The sequence below is a fragment of the Camarhynchus parvulus genome, chromosome 22, assembly GCF_901933205.1.
Source record: "Camarhynchus parvulus chromosome 22, STF_HiC, whole genome shotgun sequence".
In the NCBI taxonomy this organism is placed as follows: Eukaryota; Metazoa; Chordata; class Aves; order Passeriformes; family Thraupidae; genus Camarhynchus; species Camarhynchus parvulus.
In genome coordinates, this window is record NC_044592.1 from 4,668,036 (window position 1) to 4,695,160 (window position 27,125).

The 27,125-nt window shown below is 69.0% G+C and overlaps 5 protein-coding genes across 6 annotated transcripts; 2 read left to right on the forward strand and 3 right to left on the reverse strand.

The window, feature by feature from the left end:
• Positions 1–2,906: 2,906 nt before the first annotated feature.
• USP39 (ubiquitin specific peptidase 39) lies at positions 2,907–7,976 on the reverse strand. The gene is made up of 12 exons (XM_030964100.1): positions 7,640–7,976; positions 7,322–7,391; positions 7,159–7,253; positions 5,878–6,014; positions 5,569–5,721; positions 5,152–5,377; positions 4,737–4,814; positions 4,596–4,663; positions 3,903–4,234; positions 3,350–3,485; positions 3,184–3,270; positions 2,907–3,084 (listed from the first exon to the last, which is right to left on the reverse strand). Exons 1-12 carry the CDS (start codon positions 7,974–7,976, stop codon positions 3,034–3,036), a joined length of 1,770 nt encoding a protein of 589 aa, XP_030819960.1. The 3' UTR covers positions 2,907–3,033.
• Positions 7,977–8,098: 122 nt separating this feature from the next.
• C22H2orf68 (chromosome 22 C2orf68 homolog) lies at positions 8,099–9,730 on the forward strand. The gene is made up of 4 exons (XM_030964129.1): positions 8,099–8,286; positions 8,378–8,493; positions 8,668–8,807; positions 9,586–9,730. The coding sequence occupies exons 1-4, from the start codon at positions 8,174–8,176 to the stop codon at positions 9,706–9,708; spliced, it is 492 nt and encodes a 163-aa protein (XP_030819989.1). The 5' UTR covers positions 8,099–8,173; the 3' UTR covers positions 9,709–9,730.
• A 649-nt stretch (positions 9,731–10,379) lies between these two features.
• Positions 10,380–14,312, reverse strand: VAMP8 (vesicle associated membrane protein 8). 2 transcript variants are annotated; one of them, XM_030964139.1, is made up of 4 exons: positions 14,274–14,312; positions 13,408–13,587; positions 12,943–13,156; positions 11,328–11,343 (listed from the first exon to the last, which is right to left on the reverse strand). In XM_030964139.1, the coding sequence occupies exons 1-3, from the start codon at positions 14,274–14,276 to the stop codon at positions 13,013–13,015; spliced, it is 327 nt and encodes a 108-aa protein (XP_030819999.1). In that variant the 5' UTR covers positions 14,277–14,312; the 3' UTR covers positions 11,328–11,343; positions 12,943–13,012. The 2 variants fall into 2 exon arrangements, with proteins under 2 accessions (XP_030819998.1, XP_030819999.1); XM_030964138.1 differs by lacking the exons at positions 12,943–13,156; positions 13,408–13,587; positions 14,274–14,312 and adding exons at positions 10,380–10,986; positions 11,997–12,052 and having other exon boundaries at positions 11,212–11,343.
• On the forward strand, positions 14,275–21,568 carry GGCX (gamma-glutamyl carboxylase). The gene is made up of 15 exons (XM_030964102.1): positions 14,275–14,281; positions 14,761–14,979; positions 15,461–15,619; positions 15,908–16,073; positions 16,469–16,547; positions 16,624–16,730; positions 17,224–17,387; positions 17,611–17,870; positions 18,058–18,189; positions 18,595–18,746; positions 19,092–19,261; positions 19,455–19,585; positions 19,693–19,840; positions 20,397–20,586; positions 20,664–21,568. The coding sequence occupies exons 1-15, from the start codon at positions 14,275–14,277 to the stop codon at positions 20,818–20,820; spliced, it is 2,241 nt and encodes a 746-aa protein (XP_030819962.1). The 3' UTR covers positions 20,821–21,568.
• On the reverse strand, positions 21,261–26,165 carry MAT2A (methionine adenosyltransferase 2A). The gene is made up of 9 exons (XM_030964120.1): positions 25,987–26,165; positions 24,577–24,654; positions 24,377–24,499; positions 24,186–24,298; positions 23,968–24,111; positions 23,669–23,887; positions 23,218–23,400; positions 22,996–23,129; positions 21,261–22,653 (listed from the first exon to the last, which is right to left on the reverse strand). Exons 1-9 carry the CDS (start codon positions 26,075–26,077, stop codon positions 22,551–22,553), a joined length of 1,188 nt encoding a protein of 395 aa, XP_030819980.1. The 5' UTR covers positions 26,078–26,165; the 3' UTR covers positions 21,261–22,550.
• Between the last annotated feature and the right edge of the window lie 960 nt (positions 26,166–27,125).

A 27,125-nucleotide genomic window follows, 5' to 3' on the forward strand; every position in this document is an offset into this window, starting at 1 on the left:
TGCCCCCACCTCGGCCAGGGACCCCCCGAGGCGCTGAGAGACCCCCCCAATGAGGTGAGAGACCCCCCGTGTCCCCAGCACCCCTCTGATGTCCCTCGGCCCTTCCCTCCGCCCCTGTGCCCCCTCCCTGTATGTCCCCAGACCCCCAGAGGGGTCCCAGTCCTGCCACCATGGTCCCGCACCAGCGAGCCCACAGCCATCCCCCTCGGTCCCCATGTCCCCATGTCCCCATGTCCCCATGTCCCCATTCCCCCTCGGTCCCCGTGTCCCCATGTCCCACCTCCCAACATCCCTGTGCCACCACACCCCCGTGTCCTCATGCTCCCCGTGTCCCTGTCCTCCTCTGTGGCCATTCCCCAGTGTCCCAGACCCCCATGTCCCCGTGTCCCCATGTCCCCCTGTCCTCTCCTGCAGGACGCCTGTGCCCTGTGCCAGCAGCTCTTGGAGTCACTCCGCCAAATCTCCAACCAATCGGCTGTGGAGGTGCCACTTGGGGGGGCACAGGTGCCACTTGGGGGGGGACAGCCATTGGGAGTGTCACCGTGGGGGCCCCGGGCACAGGTGCCACCGGGTGTCACGGTGGGTGCCAGCAAGTGCCACTGGGCACTGGGAGTGCCCCTGTGGCTGATGAGGTGGTGGCTGCCACTGAGGGTGCCACGGTCCCAGATGCCACCATGCGTGTCCCTGCGGGTGCTGGGACGGTGGCAGGCGTCACTGGGTGCCACAGTGCTGCGGTGACAGGGTGGGTGCCATCGTGTGTGCTATGGCCACAGGTGCCACTCGTGGGCACCAGTGGTGACAGGTGGGGCTGGCGTGTGGTGGTGGTGAGTATGGCAGTGGTGGCTGTCACTGTGGCTGTCACTGTGGCTGTCACTGTGGCTGTCACTGTGGGTGTCATGGGTGTCACTGTGAGTGTGGGTGTCACTGTAGCTTTCCCTGTCCCTGTCCCTGTCCCTGGCGGTGCCCTGGTGCTGGATCAGGTGGCGGGGTTGGTGAGCCCCAATCTCCCCGTCCCGGGGACCCTGTGTGAGGAGCCGGCTCCGTGGCGTGTCCGTGACCCATCTGTGACCTCTGGCGCCTCGTGGGTGCCACCGGGGCACACGGGAGGGGCTCTGGGGACACTGTGGCCCCCAGGGACACGCGGGGGCAGTGGGCACAGCGTGGCACCCAGGGCCACCCCGGGCTTTGGGGACAGCCGTGTCACACTGTGTGCCCGCAGGACTCCCTGAAGGTCTGTGCCAAGCTGAAGCTCTGTCCTGAAGGGCCCGGGGCTGTGCCCGTCCTTGAGGGGCCTGGCAGCCGCCTGCAGGTACGGGGACACGAGGACAGCGGGGCTGGGTGGCAGGGGGACACAGAGTCCCCAGCAGCGGCTGCTGTGTCCCAGCACTGGCCGCAGTGTCCCCTGTCCCCAGCAGTGTCCCCAGCAGTGTCCCCAGCAGTGTCCCCTCTCCCGCAGGGCTCGGCGCTGTCCCCGCTGCCGCTGCCGCTGCCGCGGTGCTGGCTGTGCCGCTCGCTGGTGGCGCGGGCCGAGGCGGCGGTGCCGGTGCGCTCGCTGGCGGCGGCGCTGGCCGGGCTGTGCCGGGCGCTGCCGCTGCCGGTGGCCGGGGCCTGCCAGTGCCTGGCCGAGCGCTACGCGGCGCTGGCCCTCGAGGGGCTGCTGGGCCGCCTGGGGCCGCGCGTGCTCTGCCGCTTCTTCCTGGCCTGCAGCGGCGGCGGGGACGGCGGGGACAGCGAGCACGAGGGGCCGCTGCCACCGCCCGGGGTGCTGGAGGCCATCGTGGTGCGGCTGGCGGACTGTGTCACGGAGGAGGTGAGGGGGAACACGGGGGGGACGGTCCCCAGGAGGTGACAGGGCACCCAGGGTGGCACAACACTGAGGGGACACGTCCGGGAGTGTCACAGCCCCCAGGACACAGCCCTGAGTGTCGCGGTCCCCGGGAGCCATGCCAGGGACACAAACGCTGGTGCAGCCCTTGGGGACACACCCTGAGTGCCACAGCCCTTGGGGACACACCCTGAGTGTCACAGCCCTGTCACCCCTGGGGACACACTGAGCTCCCCAGCCAGTGCCACCCTCCCTCCAGAGCACAGTGCCAGAGCGCACGAGGCACAGCCTGGGGAGGGGTCCTGGGGGTGCCCCCACCCTTGGGGGAGCCCCTCATGGCTGTGTCTCCCCCAGGACCCCAAAGGTGCCACTGTCCCTGCGCTGTCCCTGTCCCTGGGCCCCTGTGCCCTGGGCCCCATCTTCTGGTGCTCGGGCCCGGAGGCGGCGCGGCGCTGCCAGGTGAGTGGGGACAGGGGGGGACATGGGGGGGACATGGGGGGCTGCCACCCCCTGCACCCCCGACTGACCCCCGGCCCCCCCGCAGGCCCTGCAGCACTGCAAGGACCACGTCTGGCTCTAGGGGGGCACCAGGACCCCCCAGCTTTGCCCAATAAAGCTTGGATGCAGCTCTGCCTCAGCGTTTGGGGTTTGGGGGCCTGATGAGGGCTGGGGGGTGTCACAAGAAGCAGCAGAAACCACAAACCCAAAGAAGACAAGAGGTGCAGATGAGTTACAAAAATAGTGGGTGGCATTTACTGGATGCACACATCTCCAGGGGGGTCTGGGGGTGTCCCCAGGTGGGTGCTGGGTGTCCCTGCGAGTCTCTGGGTGTCCATGGCGGAGCCTGGGGTGCTCCTAAAGGGGTCTCAGGGTACCCCTGGGGGGCTGGGGATACCCCCGAGGGGGAGCTGGGGGTGTCCCCAGGGGTTTTGGGTGTCCCCAGGGGGGTTTGGGTGTCCCCAGGGGGGGTTTGGGTGTCCCCAAGGGGGCTCGGGTGTCCCCAAGGGGGGTTTGGGTGTCCCCAAGGGGGTTCGGGTGTCCCCAAGGGGGGTTTGGGTGTCCCCAGGGGTTTTGGGTGTCCCCAGGGGGTTTGGGTGTCCCCAGGGGTTTTGGGTGTCCCCAAGGGGGGTTTGGGTGTCCCCAGGGGGTTTGGGTGTCCCCAGGGGGGTTTGGGTGTCCCCAAGGGGGTTCGGGTGTCCCCAATGCTCTCAGGCGCCTTGCTGTTGATTCGTGTCGTCCTCCTCGCGTCGCTTCCAGATCTGCAGAGAGCAGGAGGGGTTGGGGGGGCTCAGGAGATGTCTGGGGGTGTCAGGGACGTTGAGGGGGTGTCACAGCACATTCTGGGGGTCCCCCCTCACCTGGATGTAGGCCTCGGACAGGGTGATCATCTGGGGCAGGATGTCGGTCACCTGCAGGTCCTGCAGCTCGTACCACTTCCCTGTGCCCTGCCAGGACCCGGGAGGGGACGGGGTGACTCGGGGGGGTCCCCACGGCCCCCCAGCCCCCCGGGGAGGGGACACTCACGTGGTGCAGGACGTGGATGCGGTAGGAGCCCTCCGAGGGCTTCCCGTCGTGCACGATGTTGGCGATGAGGTCGTAGGTGGTGTGGGAGTGCGCGGCCTGCACCTCCTCCGACAGGTACTCCCGCAGGTCCACGTTCCTGGGCACCCACAGCCCCCTCAGGCACCCCGCCTGGGCTGCTGCAACCCCCAGGTGCCCAACACAGCCCTCACATATCCACATCCCCCTCTTCCCAGATGTTACCAACTCCCCGACACCCCCAGGTGCCTTCAAACCCCTTTCTGATGCCTAAAAACCACTCAAAGCCCACCTGGATGCCTACAAAGCCCCTCTAGACACCCCCATACCACCCCAGACACCTTCAAATCCCTGGACACTTCTACTCTCCCAGCACAGGTGCTTCCAAAGCCCTTCTAGATGTTTCCAGCATCTCACAGGCATTTAAAATCCCCTCTAGATGCCTTTAACTGTCCCCAAGATACCTCCACTCTCCTCTTGGACACTTTTAACCCCCCCACAAGCTCCCAGCCCCCCGAGCCCCCTCCCCAGGGCTCACGTGATGGGGAAGTTGACGATGGTGGGGTTCTTCTCCACGAAGAAGTTGTTCTTGGTGAAGCGCTTGATGCAGAAGATGAGGTAGGGCGGCAGGCGCGTCAGCTGGAAGCGCTTCAGGAAGTTCTCCTTGTAGGTCTTGTACTCCTTCTCGGTGCTGCCATTGAACTTGGCCAGGATGCTGAACAGGGGCACCTGGGGGATGATCAGCTGCTCCTTCTCGTCCTTGTAGAGCGGTGCCGTGGGCAGGTCCAGGGTCAGGTACAGGAACGTGGACTCCACCATGCGCTCCTGGTACTCGCTGTTCTGCAGGAGCTGCGCCTTCTCCTCGGCGGGCTGGGGGCACCCGTGGGCCACAGAGCAGACCCGAGGGGCACATCAGCTCTGCTGGCTCCATCACACCCCAGCTGGACCCCACATCCCCCTTGGACCCAACACCCCCACTGGATCCGTCAGCCCCCCTGAACCTCCCCACCACTCACCTGACCTTGCCACCCCCACTGCACCCTAACACCCCTTTGTTGTACCCAAAGCCCTCCCAGCATACCCCAATACCCCCCCAATGCCTCATTTAACCCCATCACACTCCTCATTTGACCCAGACCCCCTGTCAGAACCCCACCAGACCCCATCACCCCCCATGTGACCCTGACACCCCCTTGTCTGACCCTGCCATTCCCACTGCCCCCAGTCCCACCAGGTCAGGGTGTGGCAGCTTCTTGGTGAAGATGCGCATGGAGCCCTGGAACACGTCGGTGACGATGGCTGGGGGGACAGGGGGGGCTCAGTGGGGGCACTGCAGCCCCCGAGGGCCCCCCCAGAACCTCCCCCCACTCACTCTTCTTCTTCCTCTTGGTGCCGCCCAGCGCCGCGTGCAGCGCGTTCAGGAACCAGGACAGGAACTCCACCCCATCCCCTGCAACAGCGCGGCCGGAGCTGAGCCTGGATCCCGCGGGCTCTGCGCCCTGAATCCAGAGCCCCCAGACCCAGGGCTGCCCCCCAAACCCAGCCTTGTACCCCTAGATCGAGCCCTCAAACCCAGCCCTGCACCCTGAACCCAGAGCCCCCAAACCCAGCCCTGCACCCTGAACCCAGAGCCCCCAGACCCAGCCCTGCACCCCCAGACCCAGCCCTGCACCCTGAATCCAGAGCCCCCAAACCCAGCCCTGCACCCCCAAATCCAAAGGCCCCCAGGCCCAGCTCTTCCCCTCAAACCCAGCTGTGCCCCCCAGCCCTGCGCCCCCAAAGCCCACCCTGCTTGGTGATCTGGAAGTTCTTCTTGCTGCAGAGCACCACGGCCTGCAGCATCTCGTGGGGGGACACGTGTGCCTTGAAGTTGCGGGGGTTCCAGAGCTTCCTCATGAGCTCCCCGAAGCGCTGCACCAGCAGGAACATGATGTCCCCGGGCGGGCGCTGGATGCGCCGGTAGTTCTCCTCCTCCAGGAAGTAATTCCTCAGGGGGGGCACGTTGGACAGGGCCTGGGGGCACAGCAGGGGGCTTCAGCCCCGGGACCCCCATGGGAGGGGAGCTGGGGGGGTTTGGGGCCGACCCTGCACTGCTGTGAGGGGGGAATCCCAAACAGCCTGAGCTGGAAAGCATCCAGAGGTGGGGAGGATCCCTGCCGGCCCCACAGAGGGGTTTGGGAGCCCGTTTTTAACCCCGGTGTCACCTGGAGCACAGCGTTGGCGTAGTCGTTGGCCTTGATGTTGTTGAGCCCCACGATGCCGGGCAGGTACGTGGTGCCATCGTAGGCCCGGGACAGCTTGGCCTGCTTGTCCAGGTGGGCGATGTGCTGGGCTGTGAACGTGGGCTTCAGCACGTACTGCGGGGGGACAGAGCCCTCAGAGCTGGGGACCCCAACCTGAGCCCCTCAGAGCTGGGGGAGACCCCAACCTGAGCCCCTCAGATCTCACCCCAAACCCCTGAGATGTGGGGTGACCCCCACCCAAACCCCTGAGATGTGGGGCAGAGCCCGCACCGTGATGTCCTCGAGGGAGGAGTCGATGATCTCGTAGTTGTCGGGCAGGCAGTAGAACTTGAGCGTGTGCAGGTTGAGGAACACGTGGTGGCTCAGCTGCACGCTGTGGATGTAGGCGTGCGACTTCAGCCCGCGGCCTGCGGGGACACGGGCACCGCCATGGCACCGGGCACCGGGCATGGCACCGGGCACTGGGCATGGCACCGGGCACCGGCCATGGCACCGGGCACCGCCATGGCACCGGGCACCGGCCATGGCACCGGACACTGCGCCAGAGGCGGGGGCACAGGAAGGATCCCCGAGCATGTCTGGGGAGCTGTGCCCTCTGGAGAGTCCCCAAGCTGTCCCAGCAGCCACCCTGCCCCTGGCTGTCCCCCAGCTGTCCCCCATCGCCCCCGGCTGTCCCTGCTGTCCCCCATCTCTCCTGGCTGTCCCTGGTGTCCCCCATCACCCCCAGCTGTCCCCCATCACCCCCGGCTGTCCCCCGGCTGTCCCTGGTGTCCCCTGGCTGTCCCTGCTGTCCCCTATCTCTCCTGGCTGTCCCCGGCTGTCCCCTGGCTGTCCCTGGTGTCCCCGGCTGTCCCTGGTGTCCCCTGGCTGTCCCTGCTGTCCCCTATCTCTCCTGGCTGTCCCCCAGCTGTCCCCCATCGCCCCCGGCTGTCCCTGCTGTCCCCTATCTCTCCTGGCTGTCCCCTGGCTGTCCCCCATCTCTCCCGGCTGTCCCCGGGCTGTCCCCCATCGCCCCCAGCTGTCCCTGCTGTCCCCCATCACCCCCGGCTGTCCCCTGGCTGTCCCCTGGCTGTCCCTGCTGTCCCCCATCGCCCCCAGCTGTCCCTGCTGTCCCCCATCGCCCCCGGCTGTCCCCGGCTGTCCCCGGTGTCCCCCGGCTGTCCCTGGTGTCCCCTGGCTGTCCCCGGGCTGTCCCCCATCACCCCTGGCTGTCCCCGGCTGTCCCCGGGCTGTCCCCCATTACCCCCGGCTGTCCCCTGGCTGTCCCTGCTGTCCCCCATCTCTCCTGGCTGTCCCTGGTGTCCCCCATTACCCCCGGCTGTCCCCTGGCTGTCCCTGCTGTCCCCCATCTCTCCTGGCTGTCCCTGGTGTCCCCCATCGCCCCCGGCTGTCCTCCTGTCCCCATCTCTCCTGGCTGTCCCTGGTGTCCCCCATCACCCCCGGCTGTCCCCTGGCTGTCCCTGCTGTCCCTGCTGTCCCCCATCGCCCCCGGCTGTCCCCGGCTGTCCCCTGCTGTCCCCACGCCCCAGCAGCCCCGGAGGGGGCTCTCACCCTGGAAGTACTTCCCGCAGACCAGGCAGGCGTAGACGTTGATGTGGGACAGGGAGATGGAGCAGAGCTTCTCAAAGTCGAAGTCCAGGACACTCCTGGGGGGACAGCGGTGTCAGGGGGCTGGGGGCAGCGGGGGGGACCCCAAAGTAGCCCCGGCACCCACTTGTTGATGGTGTCCAGGTAGGGGCAGTGCCGGCTGCGCTGGTCCTCGGGGTCGAAGCGCCCATAACGCACTGGGGAGGGTGGGAGGTGTGAAAAGGGGGGCACGGGACCCCAAAACCAAGAGGACGATCCCCCCCCGGTTCCCCTCTGAGACACCTCCCGGGGCTGAGCCCCAGATCCCCCCGCGCCTCCAAACCCTGCCCAGAGCTGAGCTCAGGTCACCAGCACCGGTGCCCCTGGTGACCCCCCGGTCCCAGAACCCCCCCACAGCCCCGTGTCCCCTCAGCCCTCCGGTCCCATCCGCTCCCCCGGTCCCCACCGGCGGGCTCGGGCTCAGGGTCGGAGTCTCCATCCGGCTCCCGCTCCCTCTTCACCCGCACGGGCGCGGCGGGCCCGGCACTACCGGAGCCCCCCCAGACGCTGCTCCCGGTGCCGGTGCCCGGTTCCCGCTTGACGCGCGCGAGATCCACCGGCAGCGCCTCCGCTGCCTCCCGCCGCGCGCGCTCCCGCTCCGCGTCCCGCCGGCCCCGCGGGCGCTCCCCGTCGGCGTCGCGGCGGCTGCGGGAGGAGGCGCGGGCGGAGGCGCTGGCGGCGGAGGCCGCGCGGGGCTCCCGGGGCTCCCGGGGCTCCCGGTCCCGCCGCCCGCGGCTCGACATGGCCTCGGCGCTGTGCGCTGTGCGCATGCGCGGCGCGGGGTAAAACCGTCTGCAGTACGCTGCGCATGCGCGGCCGCCGCTCCGGGAAGAGGCGCTACCGCGCCTGCGCGTTGCGGCGCCCCCTGGCGGCTGCGGCCGGGCCCGCGGGGCTCTTAAAGGCGCCGCGCCCCGGTACCGAGCCCGCCGCCGGTACCGGGATGGAGGCGGCGCCGGCCACAGCGGCGGCTCCGGGCTGGCGCTGCCGGCCGGGGGGACGGCTGGACATGAGCCACGGCTTCGTGCGGCACATCCGCCGCAACCAGCTCGCCAGGTACCGGCACCGGCCCGGCCCTCCCGGGACCCTCATCCCCGGTGCTCCCGGTCCCCCTCACCCGCTAATCTCGCTGTCCCGCCGGTGCCAGGGACGCGTACGACCGTGCGGTGCGGCAGGCGCGGGGCCGAGCGCGGACGAGGCTGACACCGGGCCCGGCGCGGCCCCGGCGGCCCGACCAGCAGGTGTACCGGCCGCACCGGGGCGGTGAGCGGGGACCGGGGGGGAACGGGGGAACCGGGGGAACCGGGCCCGACCAGCAGGTGTACCGGCCGCACCGGGGCGGTGAGCGGGGACCGGGGGGAACCGGGGATGGGGACACCGGGGATCTGGGCCCCCCGTGGTGCCGGTGGCCCCGCTGAGGCGGTGCCGGTGCCGCAGGCGGGCCCGGGGGCGATGCCAGCGCGGGGCCCCCCCCCGAGGGCAGCGGGGCCCCCCCGGAACCGGCGCGGGGGCCGCGGCTCTTCTGCCTCGAGTACGAGGGGGACGACGGGCGGGTGACGGCCGTGATCGTGCACCAGGTGCGGCACCGGGAACGGGAGCGGGAGCGGGGAGCGGCATGGGGGAGCTGAGGGGATGGGGGTGCCCGGGCCGGGGGGAGCCCGTGGGGCGGGGGGTGCCCGGGATGGGGGTGCCCGGGATGGGGGTGCCCGGGGCGGGGGGAGCCCGGGATGGGGGTGCCCGGGATGGGGGTGCCCGGGGCGGGGGTGCCCGGATGGGGGTGCCCGGGGCGGGGGGTGCCCGGGGCGGGGGGTGCCCGGGATGGGGGTGCCGCAGGTCTCAGCTGCCGTGGGGTGCTGCTGGGGGGCGTCCCACGGGACAGGGTGGGTGTCCCGGGGGGTCCGTGGGAACACTGGGGGTGCCATGGGGCAGTGGGGGTGTCGTGGGGGGTCTCTGGGGACAGCGGGGGTTCCCCATTGGGTGCCCAGGGACAGTGGGGGTGCCCTGGGGGGTCTGTGGGGCAGTGGGGGTGTCCCGGGGGGTCCGTGGGAACACTGGGGGTGCCATAGGGGGTGCCATGGGGCAGTGAGGGTGCCCTGGGGGGTCCCCGGGGACAGTGGGGGTGCTCTGAGGGGTCCCTGGGGGCAGTGAGGGTGCCCTGGGGGGTGCCCAGGGACAGTGAGGGTGCCCTGGGGGGTGCCCAGGGACAGTGGGGGTGCTCTGAGAGGTCCCTGGGGGCAGTGGGGGTGCCCTGGGGGGTCCCTGGGGACAGTGGGGTCCCCCCATGGGCTCCCCGGCACGCGGGGCCACGGCAGGCTCCATTGGCGGGTGACCCGGGTGACACGGTGGCCCCCGCAGGGGGACAGCGCCGAGGAGGTGACGCGGCGGGTGTGTGCCCGCAGCCCCCTGGAGCCCCCCCTGCGCAGGGCCCTGTGCCAGCGCGTGCAGGACGAGCTCAGCAAGCGCCGGGGCACGGGGTGACACTGCCGGCACAGCCCCGGGCACGGCCCCGGGCACGGCCACCCCTCCCCGGGCACTGCCACCCCCGGGACCGGTGCCGCCCCCCCCGGTGTCAATAAAGGTGCTGCGAGGCTCCGGTGTCCTTCACTGCTCGGGGAAACTGAGGCACGGGGTGTGGGGGCCAGGAGTGACGCAGCCCCCGGGTCCCCAGGTGTCACATTGCCACCGGTCCCCTTCAGCAGCAGGCAGGGTGGCCCTGCAGTGACGCTGGCTGCCAGGCCCCTGCCAGCGGCCACCATGTCCCCTCCTCAGGTGCCACTGTGTCCCCAGCGTCCCCTCTGCGTCCCCTCCTGCCCCAGCCCAGGTTGGTGGCACCTGGGGCCAGGGCCAGCTGTGCCCAGGGTGTCCCCAGGGCGGGTCCTGTGCGTTGTGGGGTTTATTTGTTATTTCAGGGCCTTTTGTTGTTGTGGGGTCACCCTGGGGCTCCCCCCACTGCTCTGCCTTTGTGGGGTCTTCCCAAAGAGCTCTTGGTATTTATCTGTTGTAGGGTCTCTCTAAAATAGATCCTGGTGTTTGTTTATTGTAGGGTCACCCCAAAACAGATCCTGGTGTTTAGTTATTGTAGGGTCTCCCCAGAACACATCCTGGTGTTTGTTTATTGTAGGGTCTCCCCAAGAGTCCATTCTGCTGGTTTATTCTTGTGGGGTATCTTCGTATCAGATTCTGGATTCTTAGTTCTTGTAGGGCCATCCCAAAGCAGATCCTGGTGTGTGTTTGCTGTAGGGTCTCCCCGAAGTCCATCCTCGTGCTTTGGGATCTCAGGTCTCCCCAGGGAGCTCCCGTGCTTGCTGTGCTGTTTCCCTCGGGTGGGGCTGGCTGGGTTTTCGTTGTAGGCTCCCTCCAGAGCAGATTTTGCAGTTTATTGGTTGTGGGGTCTCCTGGAGGATGTCCCACTGGTGTGTTGGTGTCACTGCAGGGTGGCAATACTGCCTGTTGTCACTGTGGGTGTCCCCAAAAGCCCCGCTGTTTCTTTGCCGTTATTTATTGTCCGCCGTGGTCCCTCGGGCTGTGTCCTCACAGGGTCCCCGCGGTGCTGGGGGGGTGCCTGGTGCCCCCCGGCGGGGTGGGGACAGTGCTGGTGGCAGTGCCGGGCGATGACCGTGCCAGGGCCAGCGCCAGGGCCAGCCCCAGCATGAAGAGGAGGAGGAGGCCGAGGCCGAGGGCCACCAGGTGCCACCGCCGGTGTCGCCTGCGCTGGCGCCGCGTCACCGTGCGCGTGGTGCGGGTGAAGGCCTCGCTCTGGGGGGACAGAGGGGACAGGGACAGTGCCACGGGCTGGGGGGACAGAGGGGACATGTGGGGACAGACAGGGGACAGGGACAGTGCCACGGGCTGCTCCGGGACTGGGGTCACATGTGGGGACAGACAGACACCCCCCAGCCCCTCTGCAGCCCTGGAGCCTCTCCTCCCCAGGCTGGGTGTCCCCACAGTGTCCCCAGCCCTGGGTGTCCCCCCGTGTCCCACCGCCTGTCGCAGGTCCTGGGCCCGGCTCTGCAGCTCCTCCAGGTGTCCCTCCCGCTCCAGCGCCTTGGCCACGTTCTGTCGCATCAGCTCCGCCACCTCCTCGGCCTCGCGCTGGCACCGCTCCAGCCCCGCCTGGGGACATCGGGGACAATGTGGGGACACCGTGGGGACACGGGGGGAGCACCGTGGGGAGCACCGGGGACGTGGGCGCTGCGGGCCAAGGGGACACGGAGGGGACACGGGGACAGGCAGGGACACGGAGGGCATGGGCACCGTGAGGAACGGGGACAGGGGAACTTGGGGACACCGGCCCACGGGGACGGGCCCTGCGGGGACATGGGGACACCGGGAACCACCCTGGGGACAGAGCCTGACATGGGGACACGGGCAGCGCAGGGACAATGGCGCCGCGAGGGGGACACGCACGGAGCGCGGGGACAGGGAACCGTGGGGACGGGGACACCGGGGGATGGGGACCGGGGGGACACCGGGGCACGGGGACACCGGGGGATGGGGACCGGGGGGACACGGGCACTGCGGCGATAGCGGCACCGCGGGGGACACTCAGGGACACGGGGACACGGGAAGTCCCGCGCGGGCCACCTCCCACCCCCCCGGGGCCCGCGTCCCTCCCTTCGGCAGGGAGAGCCCGGGGGCGGACGGGCACCGGGACAGGCACCGGGACAGGCACCGGCACCGGCACCGGGACAGGCACCGGCACCCGCGGATCCCGAGCCCGCTCTGCCCCGAGCAAAGCGAAAGCGAAAGCGGCCGCCGGGACTCACCATGGTCCCGGTACCGCGGGCCGGGCTCGGGGCCGGTACCGGTGCGCCCGTTCCTGTACCCGTCCCGCCTCGGGCCCAGCGGCCGCCCCCGCCGGGAGGGACCGGGACCGCCCCCCCGCCACCCTCGAGTGGCCACAGTGCGGGACAGCCCGGCCGCAGTGCGGGACAGCCCGGCCGCACCCGGGACGGGGCTCCCCGGGACCCCCACTGCCCCCATCCCTGTGTCCCCCTGTCCCTGCAGCCCCCTGTCCCCCTGTCCCCATGTCCCCCATGTCCCCCATGTCCCCCCTGTCCCCCCATCCCTGTGTCCCCCTGTCCCCGTGTCCCCCCTGTCCCCGTGTCCCCCCCCATCCCTGTGTCCCCCATGTCCCCCCTGTCCCCGTGTCCCCCCTGTCACCGTGTCCCCAGGACTCCTCTGCACGTGTCCTTGGCACTGCCCTGTCCCCCAGGAAAGGGACCCCGCACCCCCCATGTCGGTGTCCCCACGTCCCTGCAGCTGTGGGGCCACACCAGGACCCCGTGCCCAGGTCCCTGGGGACCCCCCATGTCCCCGTCCCTGTCCCTCCCCTTCCCCCCGTGCCCAGCCTCCGAGGGTGGCAGTGCCACCACAGTGTCCTTTGTCCCTCGGTGCCTGGCACGGCCCCGGCGCCCTGGCACGGCACAACCCCCAGACACACACACACACACACACACACACACACACACACACACACACATCCCTTCATGCCAGGGTCCCCACGTGAGCGCCCCCACATCCCTGGGGCCTGTGTCCCCCATACTCCTGTGTCCCTGTGCCTGTCCCCTCGTGTGCCCCCATGTCCCCATGTGTTCTGTGTCCCCCCCATGTCCCCCCATGTCCCCCCACATCCTCATGCTGATCTCACCATGTCCCCCTGTGTCCCCTCCCACGCCCCCACGCCCCCATGTCCCACACACACACACACACCAGTCCCTGTGGCTCTGCCCCATCTGTATTTGGGCCCTGTGGTGGCCGTGTCCCCGTGGGGACGGTGGCTCTAGGTGGGGATGGTGCCGGTGGCCAGGAGGATGATGAGGATGAGGACGATGACGCCCACGAGGCCGAGGATGATGAGCAGCTTCACGTTCTTCCACCAGTAGCGCCGGGCCATCTTCTGCGACGTGGTGCGGAAGTGCTCCGACTGCAGGGACAGTGCTCAGGGACCTGGGGACAGCCCTGGGACAGCCCTGGGACAGCCCTGACACCCTGGAGAACCCAAATGCCGTGCAAGGGACAGCCCTTAGCCCATGGGGACACCTCTGTCACCTGGGCACCCCAACTGCCACCCCAGGGACATCAGCTGAGGTCCTGAGGGCAGCCCTGACACCCTGGGGACAATCCTGCCCATCCTGGTGACCCCGCGCCCCCCCTGTGCCCCCCGAGCCCCCTCACCGTGGCCTCCAGGTCCTGGCTCTTGCTGTGCAGCTGCTCCAGGTTCTCCCCCCGGGCCAGGATCCTCTCCAGGTTCTGGCTCATGATGGTGGTGACGCCCTGCACCTCCTGCTGCAGCGCCCGCACGCGCCCCGAGCCCCCCGCGCCGTCTGCCAGGGGGGCACCCCCCGGGACCCCTGCCTGTGACACCGGGCAGGGATCAGGGGGACCCCGGGACCCCCGGGACCCCCGGCTGTGACACCGGGCAGGGCTCAGGGGGACCCCCGGGACCCCCGGCTGTGACACCGGGCAGGGCTCAGGGGGAACCGCGGGACCCCCGCCTGTGACACCGGGCAGGGATCAGGGGGACCCCGGGACCCCCGGCTGTGACACCGGGCAGGGATCAGGGGGACCCCGGGACCCCCGCCTGTGACACCGGGCAGGGATCAGGGGGACCCCGGGACCCCCGGGACCCCCGCCTGTGACACCGGGCAGGGATCAGGGGGACCCCGGGACCCCCGCCCGCCTGTGACACCGGGCAGGGATCAGGGGGAACCGCGGGACCCCCGGACCCCCGGCTGTGACACCGGGCAGGGCTCAGGGGGAACCCCGGGACCCCCGGGACCCCCGGCTGTGACACCGGGCAGGGCTCAGGGGGACCCCCGGGACCCCCGGCTGTGACACCGGGCAGGGATCAGGGGGAACCGCGGGACCCCCCACGACACCCCATAAACAGCCCACGGACACCCGGGATCACCCCGGCTGCTCCGCCACACACACCCCGGAGCCCCCCCACATCCCGGTGCCCCCCTACCCGCTCCCGGTGCCCCCGGTGTCCCCCGGTGCCCCCCGTACCCCACCCGGTGCCCCCGGTGCCCCGTCCCCACCATGGTCCGTCCGGCCCCGCTCGGCTCGGCTCCCGCGGCGGCCCCGGACCCGCCCCGCCCGCCCGGGGCTTCCGGGAGCGGCGGCAGCGCCGGGGGCGGGCCCGGGGCGGCCCGGGGGCGCGGCGGGGTCAGGGCGGGGTCAGGTCGGGCCGGGGGTCCCGGCGGGTCCCGGGGCTTTGGGGCGGACCCGGGGGTCCCCGTTCCGGTCCCGGTTCGGGTCCCGGTTCCGGTCCCGCTCGGGGGTACCGGGGTGGCGGGGGCGGAGTCTGAGGGGAGAAGGGGCGGGGTCTGACTGGGTGTGGCTCTCTTTCCCCGCCCTCCTCGCCGCTGATTGGCTGCCGCGGCCGTCACGTGCGGCGGGCGGGGCGGGGCCGCGGCGATGGCGGCGGCGGCGGCGGCGGCGGGTGCGGAGCGGGGCGGGGGGCGCGGGACCCCCGGGAACCCCCGTGATCCCCGGGCCCTGACCCTGACCTGTGACCCCCGGCAGGCCCGGCGCGGCGGCGGCGGCCGGAGCGGGCGGGGGCGGCGGAGCCCCCCCCGAGCCCCAGCGGGACCCCCAAGAGCCCCGGTACCGGCGCCGGGCCCGGGCTGGCGCGGCGGCTGCTGGGGTTCGAGCTGCGGGAGCTGACGCGCTGGCACCGCTTCGTGCGGCTGCTGCACCGGCCGCAGGACCCCGCCGCGCTCGGCGCTTTCCGCGCCGCCTTCGGTCAGCGGGGACCGGCACCGGGGGGGGGGGTCCGGGGAACCGGGGCTGGGACGGACCGGGAGGGACCGGGAGGGCCGGAGGTGCTTCGGGGGCTGGGGGAACCGAGGGGCTCTGAGGGGCACCGGGACAGGGGGACCGCGAACCGGGGGACACCGGGGGCACCGGGGGACGAGCAGGGGCTCGGGGGGCACAGGGAGGCTGGGGCTGCGGGGGCTCCGGGGGTACCGGGGGTTCGGGGGCACCGGGACCTTGGGGAGGCTCGGGGACACCGGGACTTCGCGGGGGCTCGGGGGTTTGGGGAGAGGGGCCGGGATCCGGGGGTCCCCCATCCCCGGGGCCGGCGGTGTCCGGCCGTGACACGTCAGCACCGGAGCAAAGGTCCGGCCACGGCCCGGGCGGGAGGAGCGGTCAGTGCCCGGCCGGGCTGCGGCCACGGAGCGAGTGCCCACTGACCGAGTGCCCCGTGCCCGCCGTGCCCCAGGGCTGCTGATGGCCCTGGACGTGCCGCAGGAGCGCGGGCTGGGCCACCTGGACCAGCGGTACCTGGACGGGCTGGAGGTTTGCCGCTTCCCCCTGCTGCCCTTCCTGGCGCCGCTGCCCCTGGACTGGATGTACCTGCTCTACACCGTCATGTTCCTGGGTACGGGCACCGGGAACCGGGGAAACGGGGGGAATGGGGCAGGAACGGGGGTGGCACTGGGACAGGAACGGGGGTGGCACTGGGACAGGCAGGGGTGGCACTGGGACAGGAACGGGGGTGGGATGGGGACAGGAACCACGGCAAGGGCTGGCACTGGGGTGGGAATGGGCACTGGGGTGGGAATGGGCGCTGGGACTGGCAGGGGAGCTGGGGGCGGCTGGGACAGGCGGCAGGAGGGCACAGGGACACACTGGGGACAGGGACACACCGGGGGCCCTGTGCCCGCAGGTGCCCTGGGCATCATGCTGGGCTGCTGCTACCGCCTGAGCTGCCTGGCGTTCCTGTGCCCCTACTGGTACCTGCTGCTGCTGGACAAAACCTCCTGGAACAACCACTCCTACCTCTACGGGCTGCTGGGCTTCCAGCTGGCACTGCTGGGCGCTGACCGCTACGGGTGGGCACCCGGGGGGCACGGGGGATCCCAGGCTGTGGGGCTCTGCGAGGTGCTGACGTGGGGCTGGGGTTCCCATGGGTGCCAGAGGTTGTGGGGTCCCTTGTGCCACCAAGGTCCCAGTGGGGCGGCCCAGATCCCAAGGTCCCCATGGCAGTGGGTGCTCAGGGGGTGGCACGGGTCCTGGGGACCCCCGTGGCATTGGAGTGGTACAGGCCACAGTGTCCCCAGCGAGTGGCACAGGTGCCCATGGTGCCGTGTCCCCAGGGGACGTCCCTGTGGCGCTGTGCACCCACCTGCTGGGACAGGTCCGGGTGCCAGGCCTGGCTCGGTGTCCCCAGGGCTGTGGCAGTGGGTGACACGCTGGGGACAATGACAATGTCCCCGTGTCCCCCCAGCTCCGTGGACGGGCTGTTCCGGCCCCGCAAGCGCAACGCCCACGTGCCGCTGTGGAACTACGCCCTGCTGCGTGCCCAGGTGGGTGTCCCTGCCCCGGGACCCCCCATGGCACCCCCTGGGAGCCCCCCAGGCCCCCCTGACCGTGCCCCCCCAGGTGTTCATCGTGTACTTCATCGCGGGGCTCAAGAAGCTGGACGCAGACTGGGTCGGGGGCTTCTCCATGGGGACCCTGGCCCGGCACTGGCTCTTTGCACCCTTCAGGTCAGGGCAGGGCAGGGCAGGGGGCCACAGGGGGCACGGGGTGGGGGAGGGGTGAGGATGAGGAGGGTGAAGGGGGTCGATGAGGGTGCAGCGGAATTGAGGGGATGATAGGGAAGGGATGAGGATGAAGATGGGGCTGGGATGGGATCAATGGGATGGGATTGGGATGGGAATGGGATGGGATCAATGGGATGGGAATGGGATCAATGGGATCAGTGGGATGGGATGAGGAGGGTTATGGGGTTTGGAGAGTGAGATTAAGGAGGTTTGATGATGATGATGATGGGGAAGGGAGGAGGGCTGCTGGGCTGGGTTAGGATGGGGATGGGATGAGGATGAGGAGGGGTACAGGGGGATGGGTTTGGGTTGAGGATGAGGAAGGACGCACAGCAGGAGGAAGGTGAGGGCGGTGGTGGGACGGGCTGAGCAGGGGCAGGGTGGGCTGGGGGCGGCGCTGGGGCGGGGCCGATGCCGAGGAGGGCTCCGTGGCCAGGCTGGTGCTGTCGGAGGAGCTGACCAGCCGCCTGGTGGTGCACGGGGGCGGGCTGGTGCTCGACCTCTCCGCCGGATTCCTGCTCTTCTTCGACGCCACGCGGCCCCTGGCCCTCGTCTTCGTCACCTACTTCCACTGCATGAACTCCCAGCTCTTCAGCATCGGTGAGGGGGGAAAAGGCACCCCCAGACCGCCGAGTGTGCCCAGGGCACCCCCCGAGCATCTGCAGCCTGGACATGGCACCCCAACCAGGCTGATCTCCCCCCTCCACAGCCCCAAACCCCCCAGTCCTGAACAGGGGTGCCCAGACACCCCAAAACGCCGCGGCCCTGTGCAGGGACCCCCCCAGCCCCGGGTGCAGCGGGGGTCCCTGCCTGTTCTCCCCAGGCATGTTCTCGTACACCATGCTGGCCACCAACGGGCTCTTCTGCCGGCCCCACTGGCCCCGGGGGCTCGTGGCCCGCTGCCCCCCCCGGCTGCAGGCCTGGCTGCCCAGCACGGAGCCCCCCCAGCCCAGCCCCGACTGCCACTACGGGGGCAGGAGAGCCCGGGGGGGCCTTCGGCCTCGCCAGCACCTGGCCGCGGCCTTCACCATCCTCTACGTGCTGGAGCAGCTCTTCCTGCCCTACTCGCACTTCATCACCCAGGTGGGCACGGGGAGATGCTCTGGGGAGGATGAGGAGGAGTTTGGGGGGCACAGGGAGGGGACTGGGGCATTTGGGGGGATTTAGGGTGGTAAAAGGGGAATGGTGGTGGGTTTGGGGGCCCTGTCCCCTCCTTGTGCCCTGGGCTGGGGACTGCCCTGTGCTCTGTGACCCCCCCATGTCCCCCCAGGGCTACAACAACTGGACCAACGGGCTCTATGGCTACTCGTGGGACATGATGGTGCACTCCCGCTTCCACCAGCATGTCAAGATCACCTACAGGGACGGGCTCACTGGGGAGGTGGGCTACCTCAAACCAGGGGTGAGTGACCCCCAGAGCTCCCAAACGCGGGGACTTCCCCCGTGGGCCTCAGTTTCCTTCATCCCTCGTTTTCCCCCTGTGCCTCTGTTTCTCCCCATGTTTCCCTATCACTCATGGAACCCCTGAGCCTCGTTTTTCCCTATGCCTCATTTCCCCCATCCCTCATTTCCTCAGTTTGCCCTATCCCTCATTCCCCCGTGCCTCAGTTTCCCCCATCCTTCATTCCCCCATCCCTCAGTGCCTGTTTGCCCACGCCGCTGTCCCCATGCCTCAGTTCCTCATCCCTCACTCCCTCAGTCTCGCCATGCTGCTATCCCTGTGCCTCTGTTTCTCTGTCCCTCAGTGTCCCCATGGCCCAGTGGCCCTGCAGTGCTGCCCCGTGCCTCAGTTTCCCCGTTTCCGCAGGCGTTCACGCAGAGCCGGCGCTGGCGGGACCACGCTGACATGCTGAAGCAGTACTCGGCCTGCCTGAGCCGGCTGCTGCCGCGCTACAACGTCAGCCAGCCCCAGATCTACTTCGACGTCTGGGTGTCCATCAACGAGCGCTTCCAGCAGAGGTGGCGCATGGGGGGACAGGGGACACGAGGACAGGGGACATGCGGGGACATGGAGGACAGAGGATGTGGGGGACAGGGGCCATGGGGACCCGCGGGTGGGCCTGGTCTGGGAGCTGTGGCTGCTGCTGCTGCTCCTTTCAGCTGAGGTCGGGGAGGACACAGGCTTTGGGGCAACACAGGGACACGTGGGGGTGCCACAAGGGGGTGGCTTGTCCCCACAGCTGTTGTGGACCCTGTGTGCTGTTACGGTCCCCGGTGCCATGAGCACTGTCGCTTCCAGCAGTGCTTTGGGGGCACACCAGGGATCTGGGGGCGCTGCAGGGTTTTGAGCCCTCATCCCCCCAGGCTCGTGGACCCCCGAGTGGACCTGGTGCGCGCCCCCTGGTCCCCCTGGACCCCCACGCCGTGGCTGCTGCCGCTGCTCGTGGACCTGTCGCCGTGGCGCCAGCGGCTGCAGGAGCTGGAGGCGCAGCTGGACGGACACACGGACACCGTGTTCATCGCTGACTTCCCCGGTGCGGCCCGGGGCTCCTGGGGGGGTACAGGGGTCATGGGGCATGGAGGGGGCATGGGGGACACAGGGCTTCAGGGGCATCCGTGCAGTCTGTGGGAGGGTGGAGTGGAGGACATGGGGGGTACCTGAGGCTTGGAGGGGGCACAGGGGGTCCGGGGGTTTGGGGTGGGGGTACAGAGCCAGCTGTGTTCCAGGCCTGCACCTGGAGAACTTTGTGAGCGAGGACCTGGGGAACACGAGCCTGCGGGTGCTGAAGGGGCAGGTGCTGGTGGAGCTGGTGGAGCAGCAGCAGAACCACTCCCTGCAGGAGGGGCAGGGCATGCAGGTGAGGCCAGGGTCTCCCTGCAGGAGGGGCAGGGCATGCAGGTGAGGCCGGGGGTTCCCCGGGGGGGTTTGGGGGTGCCCGGGGGTGCTGACACCCCGTTCCCCCAGCTGCCAGCAGGGCAGTACCACAAGGTGCACACGGTGTCCCCCGAGCCCTCGTGCTACATGTACCTGTACGTGAACACCACGGCGCTGCAGCTGGAGCAGAACCTGACGCGGCTGCGGGAGCTGCGGGAGCGCGTGCGCAACGGCACCGGTGAGACCCCCAAACACCCAGCGCTGGGCACCCCTGAGACCCCCAAACACCCAGTGCTGGGCACCCTTGAGACCCCCAAACACCCAGCGCTGGGCACCCCTGAGACCCCCAAACACCCAGTGCTGGGCACCCCTGGCACTGCACACCTGGGAACCTCAAAATCCTTGAGGCCTTGCTTCCCGGGACTCCAAAATCCCCATCACCTCACACCCAAAAGCTCAGTCAGCTCAGCCCCTGGTGAGCAGTGGGCTGGGGGGACCATGGAAGACCCCAGTCACTGTCACTGGGGTTGGGGGGACAGCAGGGACCCCAAATTGCAGTCACCTCATTCTCTGGTGAGCAACAGCCTGGGAGGGTGACAGGGACAGCCCATCCCTGCCACTGGGGTGGGGAGATCACAGCAACAGCCCCAGTTCCCATCACCAAACTGGGGGGGAGATCATGGGGACCCCCAGAATCCCTGGGCTGAGCTGGGGGGATCACAGGGACCCCGAGAATCCCTGGGCTGAGCTGGGGGGATCACAGCCCCCCCAACCCGCAGCCCCTCTGCCCCCAGAGCAGGCCCCGCTGCCCCCCGAGCTGCGGCCGCTGCTGGGGGAGCCGCTGCCCGCGGGGGCCCCCCCGGACCCGCTGGTGTCGCTGTTCCTGCGGCGGGAGCAGCGCCAGCAGCGCCGGGAGCGCCAGTCCAGCCTGGCCCAGCGCCTGCGCCGCTTCCTCCGCAGGAAGTTCTTCCTCTTCCGCCGCAGGTCAGTCCCGGAGCCCCCTGTCCCCTCGCGTCCCCTCGCGTCCCCAGTGCCCCCGGTGCCCACGGCTGTCCCCGCAGTGCCCTGATGACGCTGATCGCCCTGCGGAACCTGGCGCTGGGCCGCCCTGCCCCGGAGCGCCTGGCACAGGAGGTGGCCTTCGCCAGCTGGCGCGGGGAGGAGGAGGAGGCTCGGCCCGAGAGCGACGGGGGGGCCCCGAGGGGCCCCGAGCTCTGAACGCCCCAAATAAATGCAGTTTTGTAAGCCAGAAATCCTCCCGTGCCTCAGTTTCCCCCGGTCCCCAGATTCTCCCCATAACCGCCCCCCTGCCCTGTGCGTTCCCCACTGTGCCCCTTTCCCTCCATCCCTCAGCCACATCCCCCTCCTGGTTCCTCCATCCCATCTCCCCCATACCCCAATTCCCCCAAATCTGTTTCCCCCATACCTGTTTCCCATTCCCATTATCTCCCCAAACCCCAGTTTCCCCCGCACCTGTTGCCCCAATGCTCATTCCTGCCTTGTACTCCGCTTCCCCACCCTATTTCCCCCACACACATTTTCTCCCCATCTCCTCCCCCAACCCCCACTTTCCCTTGCACCCCAGTTTCTCCCTCTCCAGTGCCTCAGTTCCCAAAATCCCTCAGCTGCCCCCGCGTCCCCCACACACTCGAGGTGGCTCCATCTAACCCATCGCTTTTATTGAGATTCTTTTTCTTTTTGAGTTCATTTTTGGATTCAGTGGATTAAAACATTCGGACGAAACCTCCCGAAAATAGTAAAACCAAGAAAAAAAACCAAAAAAAAACCTATCCTCAAGGGCAGGGAAAGCCCCCCCTGCCCCCCCCCAAGGCACTCTGGGGGCCGGAGCCCGGGCGGGCAGTAAACAAGCCGGCTTCTCTGTACCACACCGGCCACCAGCGCCGCGCCCGGGCACCCCCGGCGCTCCAACAAACCCAATCCCGCCCCGTTTCACCCCAAAGCGCTGGGGGGCTGGGGGGAGGGCGGGGGAAGGGGAAGGGGGGGCTTTCATCGGGGATCAGGAGCTGCCGGCTGAGCGCGGGGGCTTCTCTGTACTCACGCCCCCGCCTCGGCGCACAATAAATACACCAAACCTTCAAGTATCAAGCGCCAAATGCCCCCCCTTGCCCCCCAAAATCCGGACAAAGTTGGGGGGTGGAGGAGTTGTGCAGTTGGGGAGTTGCTTCTCAGCTTTTGGATTAAAACCCCAAAAAAAAAAAAAAAAAAAGTAAAATGTTTTCCTCTGGTACCAAACCCTCAGGGGGGTTTTGGGGTTGGTTTTACCGTGTCCCCCCCAAAATGTGCATTTTTGGAACAAAAAGAAGTTAAAAATGAGGGTTAAGAACCAAACCCAGCACCAGCGAGGTCCCAGGGGGGTGGGGAGGTGGAATGGGAAGTGTCTTCCCCACCAGTGGGACTGGGGGAGCCAGAATGAGAATCCTCCCAGTGGAATGGGGACTGTGGGGGGACACACAGGGAGCCAGAACGGGGGGTTTGTGTGTCCCCCCCTGCAGCAGGATGGGAGGGACGGCGGCAGCCAAAACGGGGGTCCCCCTGATGTAGTGGAATTTGGGGAAGAAGAGGACTGATAAAATGGAGTATCCCCCCACAGCAGGACTGCTGGGACCCAAAACGGGGAGGCCCCTGCCACAGAGAGACTGTGGGGGCACGGGGAGGGTGAGAGAGGGCACTTGGGCCTTTTTCCCCATCTCACAGCTCGGAGTGAAGGGAGATTTGTTAAAAACCACCTAGAGGGAATTGGGGGGACACGAGGGGGGGCTCCAGGAGAGGCACGTGGTCCCCACACAACCAAAACGATGGTGAGAGACAATGGGGGGGCCAGGGAGCCTGGGGGGGGCCGGGAGCTCTTTCCCCCAGAGCCCACGGGCTTCTCTGTAACCTACGCCCGCGGGAGTGGGGGGAAAAGCCCTAACAATGCTCTTTTCTCCTTAGTATTTTAGTTTTTTGGGCACTTCCCAAGGGAAACTGTCCCTACCAAAGTGGCCATAGGCTGCAGTCCTCTGATAGAGGGGCTTCTTCAGATCCAGATCCCTGGAATACACAATTCCCGACTCAGTGAGGCTGCCCCGGGCTCCTGCCTTCGCCCCTTCCTTCCCTGCCTGGCCGGGGGTTCCGCAGCGGCGCCTCCGCCCCCTCCCCGCCCCGCGGGGCGGTTGGAGCTTCCCGGGCCGCGCCTCCGGGGCTCGGGCGGGAGCCGGGGAAGCTCCAAGCGCTCGGCTCCGGCGGATACTTACCCCGTCCGCGCCCCGAGCGCGCCTTCTCAGTCCGGCCGAGCGGCTCCGCGCCGGGTCCAGGCGCCAGGCGGTCCCCGGGCTGCTCCGGGAGGGACCCCCGCCCGCCCCGCCCCCCGGCACAGCCCCCCGCGCCCGTTACCTGACGATGACCCCGGGGCGCAGGTCGAAGTTCTTCTTGACGATCTCCAGCAGCTCGCGCTCGCTCTTCTGCGAGGTGCCGTAGTGGAAGATGGAGATGGACAAGGGGTGCGAGACCCCGATGGCGTAGGACACCTGCGGGGGGACGGGGCTGCGGGTGAGGCCGGACCCCAGGAGCCTGAGAGGGGGGATTGGCACCCACCCAGACCAGAGCAGCACCCACCTGGACCAGCACCCTGCGGCACAGCCCGGCCTTCACCAGGGACTTGGCCACCCAGCGCGCGGCGTAGGCGGCCGAGCGATCCACCTTGGTGTAGTCCTTGCCCGAGAAGGCGCCGCCGCCGTGCGCCCCCCAGCCCCCGTACGTGTCCACGATGATCTTGCGGCCGGTGAGCCCCGCGTCACCCTGGGGGGACAGGGACAGCAGCGTCACAACCCTGTCTGCACTGTCACCAGTGTCATCATCACTGTTCTGTGAGCGCTGTCATGGTACCACTGCCACCATTAGCACACCACCTGTACGCCATTCTCACCACCACTGTGCCACCCTAAGTGTCACCATCACCACGTCAGCACTGTCACCATGTTGTCACCTGCCCACAGCACCACACCATCACTGTGCCACCGTCACCAGCACAGTGTCACTGCTGTCCCCACAGTGCCCCGGGCTGCACCTGGGGCCCGCCGATGACGAAGCGGCCGCTGGGCTGCAGGTGGTAGATGGTGTCATCATCCAGGTACTTGGGGGGCACCACGGCCTTGATGACCTTCTCCTTGAGGGCGTCGCGCATCTCGTCCAGGCACACGTCCTCGTCGTGCTGCACCGAGATGACGATGGTGTGCACCCGGATGGGGATCACGGCCCCGCGGTCCTGCATGTACTGCACTGTCACCTGTGGGGACACCACACCAGTCAGAGGCCAGGCGGGGACACGGGGCTGCCGAGGGCTCTGTGGAGCCACCAACTCCTCACCTGTGTCTTGGAGTCGGGGCGCAGCCAGGGCAGGGCTCCGCTGCGGCGCAGCTCGGCCAGCTTGGCGTTGAGCTTGTGTGCCAGGACGATGGTCAGGGGCATGCACTCCTCCGTCTCGTCCGTGGCGTAGCCGAACATCAGCCCCTGGGGCACAGGGACAAGGGGGTCACACTCGGCCCTCGGTCACGCCACGGGGAGCCCACGGCCCCGGGGCTCACCTGGTCACCAGCACCAATGTCCTCCTCGCTGCGGTCCAGGTGCACGCCCTGGGCGATGTCCGGGGACTGCTGCTCCAGGGCCACCAGCACGTTGCACGTCTTGTAGTCAAAGCCTGAGGGGACAAAGGGGGCTCTTGTGAGCCTGGTGCCACCCCGAGCTGTCGCTGAGGCCGTGGCAGCCCGGAACACACCTTTGGAGGAGTCGTCGTAGCCGATGTGCCGGATGGTGTCCCGGACCACCTTCTGGTAGTCCACGTTGGCCCGGGAGGTGATCTCCCCCGCCAGCAGGATCATCCCGGTTTTGGCGACCGTCTCTGCGGGGACAAGGGTGACGTCAGCGTGTTGTCACTTCCACGTCACCCACCGCCTGTTCCCTGGTGCCCTTACTCACCACAGGCCACCTTGGCATCGGGGTCCTGCTTGAGGTGGGCGTCCAGGACAGCATCGCTGATCTGGTCGCAGATTTTATCTGGGGACATGGAGAGCAGGAGGCGTCACGGTGGCGTGGGACAGCCCAGCACAGCACAGCCCTTCCTTCCGGAGCCTCCAGCACGGGGATCGGAGCCCCATGACCCAGGAACCCCCCAGGGTGCACACAGCCCTCGCCTTGTCCCCAGCCTGGAATTCCAGGCATGTCCCAGTTAAGCTCCAGCTCCAACTAAGGCTGAGCCCTGTGGCACCACTGAGGGGATCAGACCCGTGTGCCAGCTTCCCAAATCTGCAGCACGCCAGCTCCCAGCAGCTCTGCCTCCAGCCAAAGCTGCTCCAGCCATACCCCACCAGACACCAGCTCCCTCCTGCTCCCGGGGGGTGTCCCAAGGGCCACCCGTGTTCCCAGGACTGCGGGTGTCCTTGGCAGCGACCTTCCGGGCAGGATCTGGGCGAGGACAAGGCAGCGCCCAGCTGGGTGAGGGGAGGACGATGCCCCGGATGCTTTTTGGTGGGAAAGAGGGAGGTATCGGATCTCCCAGCCTCCAGAGCAAGCACAGGTTGTGCCACGGGGTTGGGGGTGCTGGAGGCAGAAGAAGCAGAGCTGTGGGGCGCTGTGGGGCCCGAGTGGGATCCGGAGCTGATGAGAGTTCGGGGGCTGCTCAGCGTGCTCTGGGTGCCCGAATGGACAGAGCTGAGAGGGTTTAGGGGTTCTGGGTGTGCCCAAGAAGCGGGCGCTGGGCGTTGGCAGCCGCCTCCGCAGATTAACGGTCATGTGCCCCGAAACGGCGAGGACAAAGAGCGGGAGAGACCGGCATCGGCCGGTACCGAGCCTGGGGGGCTCCAACCACCGCCCCGGAGATACCTACGGCACTTCATCACCGGCCGGGCGGCACCGGCGGCACCGTCGGGGGGCGCGGGGTGGGCTGAGGGCGACACTCCGGGGGGAGCGGTGTGTATGTGTGGGGGTCACCGGGCCTGTGTTACCGCCGGCATCCACGCGGGGACGGAGCCCACGGGGAGGGGGGGTTCCCGTGGGGTGCGGGGGCACCGGGAGCTGCTTAGTCACGGCTGAGTCACGGCGGCACCGGTTCCCCCCCCCCCCCGCCCCCCGTGTCCCGCCCCACGCGGGCCGCACGTGCGCGCCGGGCCCGCAATGCGGCGAGCGCGCGCCCGCCTCACACTGCGCGCGCGCCCGCCCGCGTCACCGCCCGCCCGCCCGCCCCGGCCCACCCTCATTCCCCTCCATCCTCATCCTCATTTCCTTCGCTTTCATCCTCATCTTCACCATCCTCATCCTCCTTCTCTCCCCCTCCCGCCCCCGGCCGCGCCTGCGCGATCGCCGCCCCGCCCAGCCCCGCTCGGCCCGCACCTGGGTGCCCCTCGCCCACGGATTCGGAGGTGAAGAGGAAGGTGCCCTCCTCGATGAACACCTCGTGGAAACCGTTCAGCTGCCCGTTCATGGCGGCGCGATGGGCGGCGACAGGCGGAAGGGGAGAGCGGGAGAGCACACGAACAGCACAACCCGAGAGCAGCAGCGATGGACTGAACGCGGCCCCAACTGCGCCGCCTCTAGTTATAGCCTCCTCGCCCCGCCCCTCTGCTGCTGTAGCCAATGGCGAACTTCATATGGGCCACGGGGGCGGGGAGCCAGAACCACTGCAGTCGGGCAGGGGGAGCACGTTACGTAACACGGAACTTGGGATCAATCTCCGGGGCAGCCCGTAGCGCCCCACTACCAGCCGGGCACTTACCGGAGTTAAGCCGCCGGTCAGGCCGTCCTTTGTGCTCCGCACGGCGCAATGCTGCGGTCGGACACCGATGCCCCCGCCGTACTCCCCCGTGGTGTCCGCATGGTGCCTCCCGCGCGGCCCGGCAGCTAGAGGCGCGCGGCGGCGCACGCATGCGCCCGGCGACTGCACGGAGCACGCATGCGCAGTGCTCTGCCCACGGGCAGCGAGGACGGCCCCGCCCCGGCCGCCGCCATCTTGCGCAGACCGGCGTCGCCATTGTGCGACCTCGGGCCCGCCGGCACCGACCCCGGCCCGGCCCGGCCCCTGCCCCGGTCACAACCGCTCCCGCGGCTACCCCAGGCGCTGCGGTGCGGCGGGGCGCACCTGAGCCCGGGCACGGCCCTGATGGTGGCCTCGGCCCTCAGGGCCACTTGACGCCTGATGCAACCGGCGCCCGGTGTTGCCAGTGCAGGAGCCGGCCCGGCTGCGGCTGCCCCCGGCACCGCCTCCGGGCCCGGCTCGGAGCACCCCTGTATCCAGCTGCTACATCCGGGGCTCGGGGGGAGCTTGGGCAGGACCCATGTGGGCAGGACAGAGGGACAGCCAGGACTGACAGCCTGACAGTCGCAGACGGACAGACGGACCGGAGGGATGGAGATGTGGCCCCCACACAGCCAGACCTGTCTGACAAACACGCACACTCCCAATTGCTGCCCGCTCGCACCCCCGGCCCGGGGACGGACGGACACACAGATACTGTTCAGATGGGCGGGACGGA